Consider the following 18,410-nt stretch of genomic DNA (forward strand, 5'->3'; position numbering starts at 1 on the left):
TTGTTTGTATGATGCGTTTCATGGCCAGTGCCTTGGATTGGTGAGACTGGTTGCTGTAATGTGAAAGTCTGCCCCCCTGCCCCCCTGCACTGGGCTAATGTTCATTAAAGTGAATTAATGTCCAGATATTTTGGGGGGTTAATATCTTTCTGTCATTAGTTTAGAAAATAAACCCTCACACTGGCTTTCTTTTGGAAAGACTCAATTTTAGGTTGAATCTCATTTCTATGTAGCCTCCTCAAATTGTATACTGGCAGCCCCCAGTGCTTGTACAGTTTGTACTCAAGCAGCATTTCTGCTGAGACTGTTATTCACTCGGTGTAGCTACATACATAAAAGGGGGTACTACAATGTTATGGTTTTAAATTACCTTGTGTCTTTGTTGAGTTGCTCATGTTTTTGGAGGTGTCATAACTGTACTTTGTCTATTGGCTGAACTGCCTGTCAACTAATAAAAATCCTCCTATCGTGGCTCTGTATGCTAATCTAATATCGGCCCCTTTCGCACGCCTGCGCAGACAGGTGTTTTCATGTTAGCTAACGGGGCTACATTTAATGTTTATGTTGACTGCTGAACATGTCTGCCTCAATGGTGGCGAGAGCGACGGTCAGAGCTGTCAGTAAAAGAAAGATATTAGCTACAAGAGCTGCTTTAACTCTGGTAAGTGTGTAGAAGTATTCGACATTGCTATTTTCTTCTCTAAACTGACGGTTTGTGGTATGACCGCTAGCTCCGAAGGTACATTAAAGTGAGCTAGCTAGCTAATGTTACGCCGCTCCGGCTAACGGGGGTCCTAGTTGTTGTTGTTGTCTGTAGTTTTAAAGATGTCGTTGTTCTCTGGTGAATCTCATAACGTGTGGTATGCATGTTTCCTAATGATTTTGACGAACAGTGATTGAGTTGTGTGTGAGAGTTAGCTAAACTAGCTAATATCGTTAACGATTAGGAATACACTAGCTTTAGCTAGTTACAGATATGTTGTGATATAATCAAATGTTTTTTGGTGTCATTTACTGGTAGACTGGACATGACATTTCTAAAAAATAAATCCATCTGAATAAAATTAGTATACTGCATCCGCCATGGAGCCCAGTTTAATAAGATTACTGTGTGTCCAATCTGCCTGCCTTAGTTTATGTAATCGCGGAAAAAACCAGGCCTCATTTTAGTGCATTTTTCACCCTGCAGGTTTCTGTTTGAGCACCAACTCGCCTTCCGGAAGTTCTATTCCCAGACCATTGTTCTGATTAACAATGCCATCTTCACTATGCTGGCAATGAGATTAACCTTGAAGATTTACCTCCGGTAATTTCATATTGACATGGTTATGCTACTTAGTGAGCGATATCACTATTCGCCTGGGTACACGTTGTGGTGACCCACGGTGCCAGAGATGGCTGGCGCCTACCCTTCAAAAGTTACACATGTTCTGGTCATTGACCAGGGCCTAAAATTAATAACACTTGCCACCTGCCAAATGTGGGTAGGTTTTTGAATTCGCGGGTAAAACGGCTGCTTGGTCAATCACGTGTTTGCATTGGCCGTGCAGCATTTACGGTGATACAGCCTTTGCAGAAGTCGCATTCATACTTGCGAAACAGCGTCCCTCTGTCTCTCTATGGCTGTCTCTATGGCCCTCTGTGTATGTCCCGCTGTCTCTCTATGTCCCGCTGTCTCTCTATGTCCCGCTGTCTCTCTATGTCCCGCTGTCTCTCTATGTCCCTCTGTCTCTTATGTCTTGGCCATCTATCTGAGTCTGTCTGTCTGTCTGTCTGTCTGTGCTCCTGAGTGGCACAGCAGTCTTAGCCATCACTGCAGACCCTGGTTCGATTCCAGGCTGTATCACAACCGGCTGTGATTGAGAGTCCCATAGGGCGGCACACAATTGGCCCAGTGTCGTCCGGGGTGGGCTGCCATTGTAATTAAGAGTTTGTTCTTAAGGTTTGATATATTTACCTCTGAAGGTGAAATGTGTACTTACATTCTGAAATGTATCATCCAAAGGGTCCCAGAGATAACATGAAGTGTTTTATTAGATAAAATCCTTTTTCATATGCTAAAAAGGTCCATATAGCATGCACGATCGATTTGCAAAGAAAGGAATCTGTGAAAATCTAACCCTAAATGTTGTTTCAACCAGTCAAATCACGTTCGTATGTATTACTCAAAGACCCTAGAATGTAACCAGACTTCACTATATCATTAGCAGCTAACCGATCGCTGCAGCTGTACATAGTCTATTGGTAAATAGCCCACCCTTTTCACCTACCTCATCCCCATACTGTTTTTATTTATTTACTTTTCTGCTCTTCTGCACACCAATATCTCTACCTGTACATGACCATCTGATCTTTTATCAGTCCAGTGTTAATCTGCAAAATTGTAATTATTTGCCTACCTCCTCATGCCTTTTGCACACATTGTATATAGACCCCCCCTTTGTTTTCTACTGTGTTATTGACTTGTTAATTGTTTACTCCATGTGTAACTCTTTGTTGTATGCTCACACTGCTATGCTTTATCTTGGCCAGGTCGCAGTTGCAAATGAGAACTTGTTCTCAACTAGCCTACCTGGTTAAATAAAGGTGTTCTCAACTGGCCACCTGGTTAAATAAAGGTGTTCTCAACTAGCCTACCTGGTTAAATAAAGGTGTTCTCAACTGGTCTACCTGGTTAAATAAAGGTGTTCTCAACTAGCCTACCTGGTTAAATAAAGGTGTTCTCAACTAGCCTACCTGGTTAAATAAAGGTGTTCTCAACTAGCCTACCTGGTTAAATAAAGGTGAAATAAAAAAAAAGTTAATTTTTTTTTTAAATTAAAAAAAAAAAAAAGTAGTATATCCTATAGGACACCATATCAGAGATCCTAGAAGGTAACCAGACTTCACTATATCATTAGGGGTGTAGTATATCCTATAGGACACCATATTTGGTCAGAGTGACACCTTCATGGCACGCCGATGACTCAGGTGTTTTTCACTTGATTGAATCTAACTTCGTCAAATATGCACTAATCCCGGTCAAACAATGCTAGCTAGATAGCCAAGGACCGGTGCTTTACAGAAACCCTGTATCTGTCGCAAAATGTAGCTGCTAACCTTGTGCGACAGCATGCCTATTATTTTTGGACAAAATGTATAAGAATATTCAGAGTTATGAAAACTGGTTGTTTTGCAAATGTTGATCTTATAATATGGCTACTAATACTGGAAAAGCTCAGTCAAAGTCCAAGTATACAGATTTGACGATGTTCTTGCAGAAAAATGTAATATGAATGACTCAATGTCATGTAGTTCACTCATACTTCCAAGTTATCAGTCTGAAACTTTGCACATACGCTGCTGGCATCTTGTGGATACCATCGGAATTACAACCAGCGTGATGGCCAGAACTGGATCCTTTCTGTTGCATTTCAAAGATGGTGGTAAAACAAAAAAAACAAGTTGTGTTGGCTTCCCTAAATTTTCTTGTCTTGCCAATGAAGAAATAATCAAGTAGTTGGTAATACCAGTGGGTTTTGTGATGAATGAGACATCTGATTCAATGAATGATGGAGTGGAGTTTGCTTTTTTTGACTCACATTTTATTTAATGTGCTCCAAAGCTTTTTACTATCCTTTATCATTTATCTTTGTTTCATATTTTATTCTGTTGAGTCACATTTCTCTATTTGCAGTACGTTTGTCAATCAGTTGTGCAGCAAGACTTACTTGCCCTTTTGCGTCATCCCTCTCAACCATACAATTTAAATTCCTCATCAATCGAAGGATATTTAACCGTTTTTACAGTTATTTTCTTAATGGATGCTGATTAAAATTATTATATTGCATCCGCCATGGAGCCACAATCAGCCGACCTCACCCCAATTGAGATGGTTTGGGATGAGTTGAACCGCGGAGTGAAGGAAAAGCAGCCAACAAGTGCTCAGCATATGTGGGAACCCCTTCAGGGGTGAAGCTGGTTGAGAGAATGCCAAGAGTGTGCAAAGCTGTCAAGGCAAAGGGTGGCTACTTTGAAGATTCTCAAATATAAAATATAATTGGCTTTGTTTAACATTTTGTTTTGTTACTACATGATTGTTATGAGAATCTTGTTATCAATATTCATAAACTTCAGTTAATCTACTCAGTCTGCACCCCAGAGTTTGTAACGTTCTGGTTTCAATGAAACGGACAGAGTTCCCAGCTTACAATAGTCAAAATGTTTATTCACGAGAACACTCTGAAGTCCATTATACAGAGACATCCATTTAATACCTTGCTCCTTACTTACGTACATACTTTCACACAAACAGTAGATATCCTATGCACATACATAGAACAGAGGTGAGTTGTATCCTTCTCCATAGTTCTCACCCCTGTGTATCACTACCCAGCCGACAGTTCCATTCCTCCGAGATTAGGGGAACCTTGAGAAGGACTCCCTGTCCTATCCATAAGTTGCTCAGAGTTCTAGCCAGGTCGGGTCAAACACAGTTGAACTGTTCTCTGTATTTTCTTAGGCACACACACACACACATACACACACATTTCTCTCCCTCACAGGTCTCTTCTGAACCTAGTTGGACTTCTGTTTCATACTTTAATTAGTCCTTATACATGCTACATAAACTATAATCCCTAATAGTTGGGTTTAATACTTTAATTAGTCCTTATACATGCTACATAAACTATAATCCCTAATAGTTGGGTTTCAGGGTATAATTATTTAATCATCTTTAAACATATCAATTATTTTATCAATGATTCCGTAGTTTGAATCTGTGGACATCGGAGAGATGAAGTCACAATGTTTGGCTGCTGTGGGTGTAAATCCAGCATTTGAAGCAAGTATTTAACTACAGGTACCGTTGCTGAGAGAGATGGCTGTAAGTAAAGTGATACTGTGCTGCCTGGCACATCAAAGAGCACTAGGTACTGCAGGCAGGGTGGTTGGCGTCACTAAATGCATTAGGCAGGTACCTGATTATATTGCCAACCCTTTTCATCTAGACTCATTGAGAACAAGGTGCCATCTTGAACAGGAAGTGCCGTGTTTCTCCTAGATAACAGCTATCTGAACTCTCTAAACATGACAACTGTAATAATGCTTCAGTGGTTAAATGGTTTGTCACAGATTACAGTAATATTTATGAAATGTAAAAAAAATCCTGCATATGCCATTTTTTATTTTACCAGGTAAGTTAACTGCGAACACATTCTAAGCTATGACCTGGGGGAATAATGACAGGGGTGAGGATGAATGAGCCTAATGGAAGCTGGGGATGATTAGGGGACCGTATGCGGTTTGGTAATTTAGTAAGGACACCGGGGTTAACACCCCTACTCTTACAATGAGTGGCGTGGTTAACACCCCTACTCTTACAATGAGTGGCGTGGTTAACACCCCTACTCTTACAATGAGTGGCGTGGTTAACACCCCTACTCTTACAATGAGTGGCGTGGTTAACACCCCTACTCTTACAATGAGTGGCGTGGTTAACACCCCTACTCTTACAATGAGTGGCGTGGTTAACACCCCTACTCTTACAATGAGTGGCGTGGTTAACACCCCTACTCTTACAATGAGTGGCGTGGTTAACACCCCTACTCTTACAATGAGTGGCGTGGTTAACACCCCTACTCTTACAATGAGTGGCGTGGTTAACACCCCTACTCTTACAATGAGTGGCGTGGTTAACACCCCTACTCTTACAATGAGTGGCGTGGTTAACACCCCTACTCTTACAATGAGTGGCGTGGTAACTTTAGTCACCCGTTTAACGTCCCATCCAAAAGACTGCACCCTACAAAGGACAATGTCACTGAGGAAAGGGTGCCGCCTACTGTCCCTCCAACAACACTTCCAGCAGCATCTGGTCTCTCTTCCAGGGACTGACCAGGACCAACCTTGCTTAGCTTCAGAAGCAAGTCAGAGGTGGGATGCAGGGTGGGATGCTGCTGGTTAAAGCCAGAGGTGGGATGCTGCTGGTTAAAGCCAGAGGTGGGATGCTGCTGGTTAAAGCCAGAGGTGGGATGCTGCTGGTTAAAGCCAGAGGTGGGATGCTGCTGGTTAAAGCCAGAGGTGGGATGCTGCTGGTTAAAGCCAGAGGTGGGATGCTGCTGGTTAAAGCCAGAGGTGGGATGCTGCTGGTTAAAGCCAGAGGTGGGATGCTGCTGGTTAAAGCCAGAGGTGGGATGCTGCTGGTTAAAGCCAGAGGTGGGATGCTGCTGGTTAAAGCCAGAGGTGGGATGCTGCTGGTTAAAGCCAGAGGTGGGATGCTGCTGGTTAAAGCCAGAGGTGGGATGCTGCTGGTTAAAGCCAGAGGTGGGATGCTGCTGGTTAAAGCCAGAGGTGGGATGCTGCTGGTTAAAGCCAGAGGTGGGATGCTGCTGGTTAAAGCCAGAGGTGGGATGCTGCTGGTTAAAGCCAGAGGTGGGATGCTGCTGGTTAAAGCCAGAGGTGGGATGCTGCTGGTTAAAGCCAGAGGTGGGATGCTGCTGGTTAAAGCCAGAGGTGGGATGCTGCTGGTTAAAGCCAGAGGTGGGATGCTGCTGGTTAAAGCCAGAGGTGGGATGCTGCTGGTTAAAGCCAGAGGTGGGATGCTGCTGGTTAAAGCCAGAGGTGGGATGCTGCTGGTTAAAGCCAGAGGTGGGATGCTGCTGGTTAAAGCCAGAGGTGGGATGCTGCTGGTTAAAGCCAGAGGTGGGATGCTGCTGGTTAAAGCCAGAGGTGGGATGCTGCTGGTTAAAGCCAGAGGTGGGATGCTGCTGGTTAAAGCCAGAGGTGGGATGCTGCTGGTTAAAGCCAGAGGTGGGATGCTGCTGGTTAAAGCCAGAGGTGGGATGCTGCTGGTTAAAGCCAGAGGTGGGATGCTGCTGGTTAAAGCCAGAGGTGGGATGCTGCTGGTTAAAGCCAGAGGTGGGATGCTGCTGGTTAAAGCCAGAGGTGGGATGCTGCTGGTTAAAGCCAGAGGTGGGATGCTGCTGGTTAAAGCCAGAGGTGGGATGCTGCTGGTTAAAGGTGCAGGGTGGTATGCTGCTGGAAGACTGCCAGTGTCTGCACTGTCATAACTGTTGTGAATGATCATCAACCCCTTTCCCCTGTTTGTTCTTCCAGACTCCGCCAGCTGTTGAATAGGATCCGGACCCTCCTGGAGAACAAGCCAGAATATGTAAGTATCCTTCTAACTTACCCTCCTCTACCCCCCTGAGATAATATGTAACCCTCTATCCCCCTGAGATAATATATAACCCTCTATCCCCCTGAGATAATATATAACCCTCCTCTATCCCCCTGAGATAATATGTAACCCTCCTCTATCCCCCTGAGATAATATATAACCCTCCTCTATCCCCCTGAGATAATATATAACCCTCCTCTATCCCCCTGAGATAATATATAACCCTCCTCTATCCCCCTGAGATAATATGTAACCCTCCTCTATCCCCCTGAGATAATATATAACCCTCCTCTATCCCCCTGAGATAATATATAACCCTCCTCTATCCCCCTGATAATCTATAACCCTCCTCTATCCCCTGAGATAATATGTAACCCTCCTCTATATCCCTGAGATAATATGTAACCCTCTATCCCCCTGAGATAATATGTAACCCTCCTCTATCCCCCTGAGATAATATGTAACCCTCCTCTATCCCCCTGAGATAATATGAAACCCTCCTCTATCCCCCTGAGATAATATGTAACCCTCCTCTATACCCCTGAGATAATATGTAACCCTCCTCTATACCCCTGAGATAATATGTAACCCTCCTCTATCCCCCTGAGATAATATGTAACCCTCTATCCCCCTGAGATAATATATAACCCTCCTCTATCCCCCTGAGATAATATATAACCCTCCTCTATCCCCCTGAGATAATATGTAACCCTCTATACCCCTGAGATAATATGTAACCCTCCTCTATCCCCCTGAGATAATATGTAACCCTCCTCTATCCCCCTGAGATAATATGTAACCCTCCTATATACCCCTGAGATAATATGTAACCCCCTCTATACCCCTGAGATAATATGTAACCCTCCTCTATACCCTGAGATAATATGTAACCCTCCTCTATACCCCTGAGATAATATGTAACCCTCCTCTATCCCCCTGAGATAATATGTAACCCTCCTCTATACCCCTGAGATAATATGTAACCCTCCTCTATACCCCTGAGATAATATGTAACCCTCCTCTATACCCCTGAGATAATATGTAACCCTCCTCTATACCCCTGAGATAATATGTAACCCTCCTCTATCCCCCTGAGATAATATGTAACCCTCCTCTATCCCCCTGAGATAATATGTAACCCTCCTCTATCCCCCTGAGATAATATGTAACCTCCTCTATTCCCCCTGAGATAATATGTAACCCTCCTCTATCCCCCTGAGATAATATGTAACCCTCCTCTATCCCCCTGAGATAATATGTAACCCTCCTCTATCCCCCTGAGATAATATGTAACCCTCCTCTATCCCCCTGAGATAATATGTAACCCTCCTCTATACCCCTGAGATAATATGTAACCCTCCTCTATACCCCTGAGATAATATGTAACCCTCCTCTATACCCCTGAGATAATATGTAACCCTCCTCTATCCCCCTGAGATAGTATGTAACCCTCCTCTATATCCCTGAGATAATATGTAACCCTCCTCTATACCCCTGAGATAATATGTAACCCTCCTCTATACCCCTGAGATAATATGTAACCCTCCTCTATACCCCTGAGATAATATGTAACCCTCCTCTATACCCCTGAGATAATATGTAACCCTCCTCTATACCCCTGAGATAATATGTAACCCTCCTCTATCCCCCTGAGATAATATGTAACCCTCTATACCCCTGAGATAATATGTAACCCTCCTCTATCCCCCTGAGATAATATGTAACCCTCCTCTATCCCCCTGAGGAGATAATATATAGTGGGTGTGAGGGGTTACGGGTAGTGGTATAATGGTGTTTGTGTTCCAGATTGGTCTGAAGGTGGGTGTGAGGACAAGGGGCTGTAACGGTATGACCTACACTCTGGACTTCACCAAGCAGAAGGATCAGGCTGATGAGGAGGTGCTGCAGGATGGTGAGCAACATTATCGTCTTCCTTCCTTATCACTGAAATGTTTTCCTCAGAATGATATATGTAATTGATTGTCTGTCGTTGAATTGTGTAACTTTACCATCAACATCTCCCCAATGTAATGTTGAAATGTTTTTTTCAAAACATGATATGTATTAAGAGATATGTATATGGAGTGATTTCAGTGAGAATAAAAAATGTATTCAATATTTTTGCATTTTTTTATGCTCAAATTGGATCTTATTTTTTTGCCATTTAAACTGGTCCTTGGTCTGGTTGTGGACTGGGTCCACTGGTTGTGGACTGGGTCCACTGGTCCTTGGTCTGGTTGCGGACTGGGTCCACTGGTCCTTGGTCTGGTTGCGGACTGGGCCCACTGGTCCTGGTCTGGTTGCGGACTGGGCCCACTGGTCCTTGGTCTGGTTTGCGGACTGGGCCCACTGGTCCTTGGTCTGGTTGCGGACTGGGCCCACTGGTCCTTGGTCTGGTTGCGGACTGGGTCCACTGGTCCTTGGTCTGGTTGCGGACTGGGTCCACTGGTCCTTGGTCCTGGTTGCGGACTGGGTCCACTGGTCCTTGTTCTGGTGCGGACTGGGTCCACTGGTCCTTGGTCTGGGTGCGGACTGGGTCCACTGGTCCTTGGTCTGGTTGCGGACTCGGTCCACGGGTCCTTGGTCTGGTTGCGGACTGGGTCCACGGGTCCTTGGCGTGGTTGCGGACTGGGTCCACGGGTCCTTGGCGTGGTTGCGGACTGGGTCCACGGGTCCTTGGCCTGGTTGCGGACTGGGTCCACGGGTCGTGGTCTGGTTGCGGACTGGGTCCAACGGGTCCTTGGTCTGGTTGCGGACTGGGTCCACGGTCTGGTTGCGGACTGGGTCCACGGTCTGGTTGCGGACTGGTTCCACGGTCCTGCTGGGTCCACGGTCTGGTTGCGGACTTGGTCCACGGTCTGGTTGCGGACTGGTGCAAACATTGTAGAGTATTGTGATACATGGCCAGCAAGGGGCTCTATTCCCTCCAAGAGTGACTTGACGTCAGGCCCAAACTCACTCAACTTCATTGGCTCACACTAGCCATGACCTTTACGATATCAAATTTAATTATATATGCATTTAAAGATCTTTGTGTGTAGATGCTGTACACCAAGTTTCTGAGAAAATCCATTTAGCAGTGTCTGAGGAGATGCTGTTTAAAAATGTTGGAAGAATTTACACTTTTTCAAAATGGCTGATCTAATCAAGTTTGTAGCGTCCACCGTTTTGCCGGGTTGCACACGTGTAAGTTTGGTTTCTGTTGGTTGTACCATTTCAGAGCTACTGCTTTCCAAATAACCCTAACAACTAGAATAGGTTTCCAGCTCTTCAAGAGGGTTTCACAGTCCCTAATGATAAGGATCCACAACAAATTCAAATTAATTATAATTCTTAATAGCAAATATTATGGATTTAAAATACAATTTTCTGTTTGCTCTGAAATCACTCCATATGTGTTAAGTGATATTGTGTGTTTAATACTGAGTGGTGGGTTGGATGGTGTTTAATACTGAGTGGTGGGGTTGGATGGTGTTTAATACTGAGTGGTGGGTTGGATGGTGTTTAATACTGAGTGGTGGGGTTGGATGGTGTTTATACTGAGTGGTGGGGTTGGATGGTGTTTAATACTGAGTGGTGGGGTTGGATGGTGTTTAATACTGAGTGGTGGGGTTGGATGGTATAATAATACTGAGTGGTGTTTGGATGGTATATAATACTGAGTGGTGGGTTGGATGGTGTATAATACTGATGTGGGTGGGGTTGGATGGTGTATAATACTGAGTGGTGGGTGGGGTTGGATGGTGTATAATACTGAGTGGTGGGTGGGGTTGGATGGTGTATAATACTGAGTGTGGGGTGGGTTGGATTGGTGTATAATACTGAGTGGTGGGTGGGGTTGGATGGTGTATAATACTGAGTGTGGGTGGGGTTGGATGGTGTATAATACTGAGTGTGGGTGGGGTTGGATGGTGTATAATACATGAGTGGTGGGTGGGGTTGGATGGTGTATAATACTGAGTGGTGGGTGGGGTTGGATGGTGTATAATACTGAGTGGTGGGTGGGGTTGGATGGTGTATAATACTGAGTGGTGGGTGGGTTGGATGGTGTATAATATGAGTGGTGGGTGGGGTTGGATGGTGTATAATACTGAGTGGTGGGTGGGGTTGGATGGTGTATAATACTGAGTGGTGGGTGGGGTTGGATGGGTATAATACTGAGTGGTGGGTGGGGTTGGATGGTGTATAATACTGAGTGGTGGGTGGGGTTGGATGGTGTATAATACTGAGTGGTGGGTGGGGTTGGATGGTGTAAAATACTGAGTGGTGGGTGGGGTTGGATGGTGTATAATACTGAGTGGTGGGTGGGGTTGGATGGTGTATAATACTGCGTGGTGGGTGGGGTTGGATGGTGTATAATACTGAGTGGTGGGTGGGGTTTGGATGGTGTATAATACTGAGTGGTGGGTGGGGTTGGATGGTGTATAATACTGAGTGGTGGGTGGGGTTGGATGGTGTATAATACTGAGTGGTGGGTGGGGTTGGATGGTGTATAATACTGAGTGGTGGGTGGGGTTTGGATGGTGTATAATACTGAGTGGTGGGTGGGGTGGATGGTGTATAATACTGAGTGGTGGGTGGGGTTGGATGGTGTATAATACTGAGTGGTGGGTGGGGTTGGATGGTGTATAATACTGAGTGGTGGGGTGGGGTTGGATGGTGTATAATACTGAGTGGTGGGTGGGGTTGGATGGTGTATAATACTGAGTGGTGGGTGGGGTTGGATGGTGTATAATACTGAGTGGTGGGTGGGGTTGGATGGTGTATAATACTGAGTGGTGGGTGGGGTTGGATGGTGTATAATACTTGAGTGGTGGGTGGGGTTGGATGGTGTATAATACTGAGTGGTGGGTGGGGTTGGATGGTGTATAATACCTGAGTGGTGGTGGGTTGATGGTGGTATAATAATCGAGTGTGGTGGGGTGGATGGTGGGATAATACTGAGTGGTGGGTGGGGTTGGATGGTGTATAATACTGAGTGGTGGGTGGGGTTGGATGGTGTATAATGCTGAGTGGTGGGTGGGGGTTGGGATGGTGTATAATGCTGAGTGGTGGTGGGGTTGGATGTGTATAATGCTGAGTGGGTGGTGGGGTTGGATGGTGTATAATGCTGAGTGGTGGGTGGGGTTGGATGGTGGTGTATAATACTGAGTGGTGGGTGGCGTTGGGATGGTGTGTATAATACTGAGTGGTGGGTGGGTTGGATGGTGTGTATATACTGAGTGGTGGGTGGGGTTGGATGGTGTATAATGCTGAGTGGTGGGTGGGGTTGATGGTGTATAATGCTGAGTGGTGGGTGGGGTTGGATGGTGTATAATGCTGAGTGGTGGGTGGGGTTGGATGGTGTATAATGCCGGAGTGGTTGGGTGGGGTTGGATGGTGTATAATGCTGAGTGGTGGGTGGGGGTTGGATGGTGTAATAATACTGAGTGGTGGGTTGGATGGTATATAATACTGAGTGGTGGGGTTGGATGGTGTATAATACTGAGTGGTGGGTGGGGTTGGATGGTGTAATAAATACTGAGTGGTGGGTGAGGTTGGATGGTGGTATAATACTGAGTGGTGGGTGGGGTTGGATGGTGTATAATACGAGTGGTGGGTGGGGTTGGATGGTGTATAATACTGAGTGGTGGGTGGGGGTTGGATGGTGTATAATACTGAGTTGGTGGGGTGGGGTTGGATGGTGTATAATACTGAGTGGTGGGTGGGGTTGGATGGTGTATAATACTGAGTGGTGGGTGGGGTTGGATGGTGTATAATACTGAGTTGGTGGGTGGGGTTGGATGGTGTATAATACTGAGTGGTGGGTGGGTTGGGGTGTATAATACTGAGTGGTGGGTGGGTTGGATGGTGTATAATGCTGAGTGGTGGGTGGGTTTGGATGGTGTATAATGCTGAGTGGTGGGTGGGGTTGGATGGTGTATAATGCTGAGTGGTGGGTGGGTTTGGGTGGTGGGTGGGGTTGGATGGTGTATAATGCTGAGTGGTGGGTGGGGTTGGATGGTGTATAATGCTGAAGTGGTGGGTGGGTTTGGGTGGTGGGTGGGGTTGGATGGTGTATAATGCTGAGTGGTGGGTGGGGTTGGATGGTGTATAATGCTGAGTGGTGGGTGGGGTTGGATGGTGTATAATGCTGAGTGGTGGGTGGGGTTGGATGGTGTATAATACTGAGGGGTGGGTGGGGTTGGATGGTGTATAATACTGAGGGGTGGGTGGGGTTGGATGGTGTATAATACTGAGGGGTGGGTGGGGTTGGATGGTGTATAATACTGAGGGGTGGGTGGGGTTGGATGGTGTATAATACTGAGGGGTGGGTGGGGTTGGATGGTATATAATACTGAGGGGTGGGTGGGGTTGGATGGTATATAATACTGAGGGGTGGGTGGGGTTGGATGGTATATAATACTGAGGGGTGGGGTTGGATGGTGTATAATACTGAGGGGTGGGGTTGGATGGTGTATAATACTGAGTGGTGGGTGGGGTTGGATGGTGTATAATGCTGAGTGGTGGGTGGGGTTGGATGGTGTATAATGCTGAGTGGTGGGTGGGGTTGGATGGTGTATAATACTGAGTGGTGGGTGGGGTTGGATGGTGTCTAATGCTGAGTGGTGGGTTGGGTTGGATGGTGTATAATACTGAGTGGTGGGTGGGGTTGGATGGTGTGTATAATACTGAGTGGTTGGGTTGGATGGTATATAATACTGAATGGTGGGGTTGGATGGTATATAATACTGAGTGGTGGGGTTGGATGGTGTATAATACTGAGTGGTGGTGGGGTTGGATGGTGTATAATGCTGAGTGGTGGGTGGGGTTGGATGGTGTATAATGCTGAGTGGTGGGTGGGGTTGGATGGTGTATACAATACTGAGTGGTGGGTGGGGTTGGATGGTGTATAATGCCGAGTGGTGGGTGGGGTTGGATGGTGTATACAATACTGAGTGGTGGGTGGGGTTGGATGGTGTATATAATACTGAGTGGTGGGTGGGGTTGGATGGTGTATATAATACTGAGTGGTGGGTGGGGTTGGATGGTGTATAATACTGAGTGGTGGGTGGGGTTGGATGGTGTATAATGCTGAGTGGTGGGGTGGGGTTGGATGGTGTATAATACTGAGTGGTGGGTGGGGTTGGATGGTGTATAATACTGAGTGGTGGGTGGGGTTGGATGGTGTATAATACTGAGTGGTGGGTGGGGTTGGATGGTGTATAATGCTGAGTGGTGGGTGGGGTTGGATGGTGTATACAATACTGAGTGGTGGGTGGGGTTGGATGGTGTATATAATACTGAGTGGTGGGTGGGGTTGGATGGTGTATATAATACTGAGTGGTAGGTGGGGTTGGATGGTGTATAACACTGAGTGGTGGGGTTGGATGGTGTATAACACTGGAGTGGTGGGTTGGATGGTGTATAACACTGAGTGGTGGGTTGGATGTGTATAACACTGAGTGGTGGGTTGGATGGTGTATAATACTGAGTGGTGGGGTTGATGGTGTATAACACTGAGTGGTGGGTTGGATGGTGTATAATGCTGAGGGTTGGATGGTGTATAAATGCTGAGGGTTGGATGGTGTATAATGCTGAGTGGTGGGTGGGGTTGGATGGTGTATAATGCCGAGTGGTGGGTGGGGTTGGATGGTGTATAATGCCGAGTGGTGGGTGGGGTTGGATGGTGTATAATACTGAGTGGTGGGTGGGGTTGGATGGTGTATATAATACTGAGTGGTGGGTGGGGTTGGATGGTGTATATAATACTGAGTGGTGGGTGGGGTTGGATTGTGTATAATGCCGAGTGGTGGGTGGGGTTGGATGGTGTATAATACTGAGTGGTGGGTGGGGTTGGATGGTGTATAATACTGAGTGGTGGGTGGGGTTGGATGGTTGTATAATACTGAGTGGTGGGTGGGGTTGGATGGTGTATAATGCTGAGTGGTGGGGTGGGGTTGGATGGTGGATAATGCTGAGTGGTGGGTGGGGTTGGATGGTGTATAATGCTGAGTGGTGGGTGGGGTTGGAGGGTGTATACAATACTGAGTGGTGGGTGGGGTTGGATGGTGTATAATGCCGAGTGGTGGGTGGGTTGGATGGTGTATATAATGCTGAGGTGGTGGGTTGGATGGTGGTATAATACTGAGTGGTGGGTGGGGTTGGATGGTGTATAATACTGAGTGGTGGGTGGGGTTGGATGGTGTATAATACTGAGTGGTGGGTGGGGTTGGATGGTGTATAATGCTGAGTGGTGGGTCGGGTTGGATGGTGTATAATGCTGAGTGGTGGGTGGGGTTGGATGTGTATATAATGCTGAGTGGTGGGTGGGGTTGGATGGTGTATATAATGCTGAGTGGTGGGTGGGTTGGATGGTGTATATTAATGCTGAGTGGTGGGTGGGGTTGGATGGTGTATAATACTGAGTGGTGGGTGGGGTTGGATGGTGTAATACTGAGTGGTGGGTTGGATGGTGCATAATACTGAGTGGTGGGTGGGGTTGGATGGTGTATAATACTGAGTGGTGGGTTGGTTGGATGGTGTATAATACTGAGTGGTGGGTTGGATGGTGTATAATGCTGCGTGGTGGTGGGGTTGGATGGTGTTAATGCTGAGTGGTGGGTGGGGTTGGATGGTGTATAATGCTGCGTGGTGGGTGGGTTGGATGGTGTATAATGCGAGGTTTGGGTGGGGTTGGATGGTGTATATGCTGAGTGGTTGGTGGGGTTGGATGGTTGTATAATGCTGCGTGGTGGGTGGGGTTGGATGGGTGTATAATACTGAGTGGTGGGTGGGGTTGGATGGTGTATAATACTGAGTGGTGGGTGGGGTTGGATGGTGTATAATACTGAGTGGTGGGTGGGGTTGGATGGTGTAATACTGAGTGGTGGGTTGGATGGTGCATAATACTGAGTGGTGGGTGGGGTTGGATGGTGTATAATACTGAGTGGTGGGTGGGGTTGGATGGTGTATAATACTGAGTGGTGGGTGGGGTTGGATGGTGTATAATGCTGCGTGGTGGGTGGGGTTGGATGGTGTATAATACTGAGTGGTGGGTGGGGTTGGATGGTGTATAATGCTGCGTGGTGGGTGGGGTTGGATGGTGTATAATACTAAATGGTGGGTGGGTTTGGATGGTGTATAATGCTGCGTGGTGGGGTTGGGTTGTCCTGCAGGTGTCCGTGTATTTATAGAGAAGAAGGCCCAACTCACTCTGCTGGGGACAGAGATGGACTTCGTGGAGTCCAAGCTGTCCAGTGAGTTTGTCTTCAACAACCCCAACATCAAGGGCACCTGTGGCTGTGGAGAGAGCTTCAACATCTGACAGGGCTTCCTGCTGTGGAGAGGGGCTTCAACATCTGACAGGGCTTCAACATCTGAGAGGGCTTCCTGCTGTAGAAAGGGCTTCAGCATCTGAGAGGGCTTCCTGCTGTGGTGGCCTCCCAACACACACACACACACACACCGCCCAACCCCGCCTCCCTCCCTCTCTCTCACAGCCCGTCTCTTCCCTGCCTCCCTCACTCTCTCTCCCACAGCCCGTCTCTTCCCCGCCTCCCTCACTCTCTCTCTCCCACAGCCCGTCTCTTCCCCGCCTCCCTCACTCTCTCTCACAGCCCATCTCTTCCCCGCCTCCCTCACTCTCTCTCTCCCACAGCCCGTCTCTTCCCCGCCTCCCTCACTCTCTCTCTCCCACAGCCCGTCTCTTCCCCGCCTCCCTCACTCTCTCTCTCTCCCACAGCCCGTCTCTTCCCCGCCTCCCTCACTTTCTCTCTCCCACAGCCCGTCTCTTCCCCGCCTCCCTCACTCTCTCTCTCCCACAGCCCGTCTCTTCCCCGCCTCCCTCACTCTCTCTCTCTCCCACAGCCCGTCTCTTCCCCGCCTCCCTCACTCTCTCTCTCTCCCACAGCCCGTCTCTTCCCCGCCTCCCTCACTCTCTCTCTCTCCCACAGCCCGTCTCTTCCCCGCCTCCCTCACTCTCTCTCTCTCCCACAGCCCGTCTCTTCCCCGCCTCCCTCACTCTCTCTCTCTCCCACAGCCCGTCTCTTCCCTAGCCAAAGGCCTGTGAGGTGAATAAAGAAGTGGAGAGCAGGACAGTAAAGCTGTGGGCCTTGAAGCATGGTGGAGTCCTTAGACCTTGTAGCTAAACACTGAGCAATAGACTTCCCCCTGAAGTCCTGTCTGCCCTCTTCTTAGACTAAAGAGCACATAGACACACCAGGGTTCTGACAGGCTATACTGTAACAGTACCCAGAAGACTTGGACAGCTAGGCTGAAAATACAGTAGACAGCAAAGGAAATGTCGGTTAGCCAATGGAACGCAGCATAGAAATTGTTATCCATCCACATGAGGGGAGGGGAGGGGAGGGGGGGGGGGGTCAGTTGGGTGCAACATTTACACAACATTCTGATAAATGTGTTTTATAGAACATGTATGATTTGTCTTTCAATCATAGAAGAATAGACAGTAATGTCTGCTCTATTTGTTACATTTGTGTCTGCAACTCTGAGAACGTTTCACCTTACTGAATACACCCCTGAGGTTGAAGAGTTCCCGACCGATTTTTTTGAAACTTGATTTTGCAGTTTGTAAATTATTTTAGTTTTACTTGGTGTGTGTGTGTGTGTGTATAAATAAGAATGTACAAAACCCTGTAAACTGTATAAACGCACAAAACCATATTCCTCACCCACAGAGGGTTTGTTCTGCTCCATGCCAGAACACGTGTTTGACATGTATGTAACTAGTGCAATACGTCTATGTACAGTTGGTGTGATGTGTCTCGACTAGAATAAATAGGAAATATAAAGTGTTTTGTCTTTTTGTCTTCTTTTAACCAGGTCAGTTGACTGACAACACATTCTCATTTACAACAACAGCCTGGGGGAATAGTTACAGGGGAGAAGATAGGGGATGAATGAGCCATTTGGAAGCTGGTGATGATTAGCTGACAGATTTGGTAATTTAGTCAGGACACAAAGGGTTAACACCCCTACACTTACAATAAACACCATGGGAACTTTAGTGACCATAGAGATTAAAGACACCCGTTTAACGTCCCATCCGAAAGACTGCACTCTACACAGGGCAATGTCCCCAGTAACTGCCATGGGGCACTGGGCTATTCCTGCTCCAATACCTCTTCCAGCCACATCTGGTCTCCCATCCAAGGACCGAACAGGACCAACCCTGCTTAGCTTAAGAAGCAAGCCAGCAGTGGGGTGCAGGTTGGTATGCTGCTGGTATTAAGGCTGCTGGAGGGAA

General features: G+C 47.0%; 1 protein-coding gene across 2 annotated transcripts; it reads left to right on the plus strand.

Moving 5' to 3' along the window:
• Window positions 1-509: 509 nt before the first annotated feature.
• LOC116360835 (iron-sulfur cluster assembly 1 homolog, mitochondrial-like) lies at window positions 510-17,958 on the plus strand. Of its 2 annotated transcripts, XM_031815733.1 has the most exons (5): window positions 510-661; window positions 1,603-1,611; window positions 7,109-7,153; window positions 8,969-9,074; window positions 16,321-17,958. In XM_031815733.1, the coding sequence occupies exons 1-5, from the start codon at window positions 578-580 to the stop codon at window positions 16,467-16,469; spliced, it is 393 nt and encodes a 130-aa protein (XP_031671593.1). In that variant the 5' UTR covers window positions 510-577; the 3' UTR covers window positions 16,470-17,958. The 2 variants fall into 2 exon arrangements, 1 of the variants encoding a protein (XP_031671593.1); XR_004207176.1 differs by lacking the exon at window positions 1,603-1,611 and having other exon boundaries at window positions 511-661; window positions 7,099-7,153.
• The last annotated feature ends 452 nt before the right edge of the window (window positions 17,959-18,410 follow it).

The sequence above is a fragment of the Oncorhynchus kisutch genome, unplaced genomic scaffold (assembly GCF_002021735.2).
Source record: "Oncorhynchus kisutch isolate 150728-3 unplaced genomic scaffold, Okis_V2 scaffold556, whole genome shotgun sequence".
Classification (NCBI taxonomy): domain Eukaryota; kingdom Metazoa; phylum Chordata; class Actinopteri; order Salmoniformes; family Salmonidae; genus Oncorhynchus; species Oncorhynchus kisutch.

Coding starts and splice junctions, on each gene's coding strand:
- LOC116360835 (XM_031815733.1), top strand. CDS start 578: ATGTCTGCCTCAATGGTGGCGAGAGCGACGGTCAGAGCTGTCAGTAAA. Junction 7,154..8,968: donor TGGAGAACAAGCCAGAATAT/GTAAGTATCCTT, acceptor TTTGTGTTCCAG/ATTGGTCTGAAGGTGGGTGT. Junction 9,075..16,320: donor TGAGGAGGTGCTGCAGGATG/GTGAGCAACATT, acceptor GTTGTCCTGCAG/GTGTCCGTGTATTTATAGAG.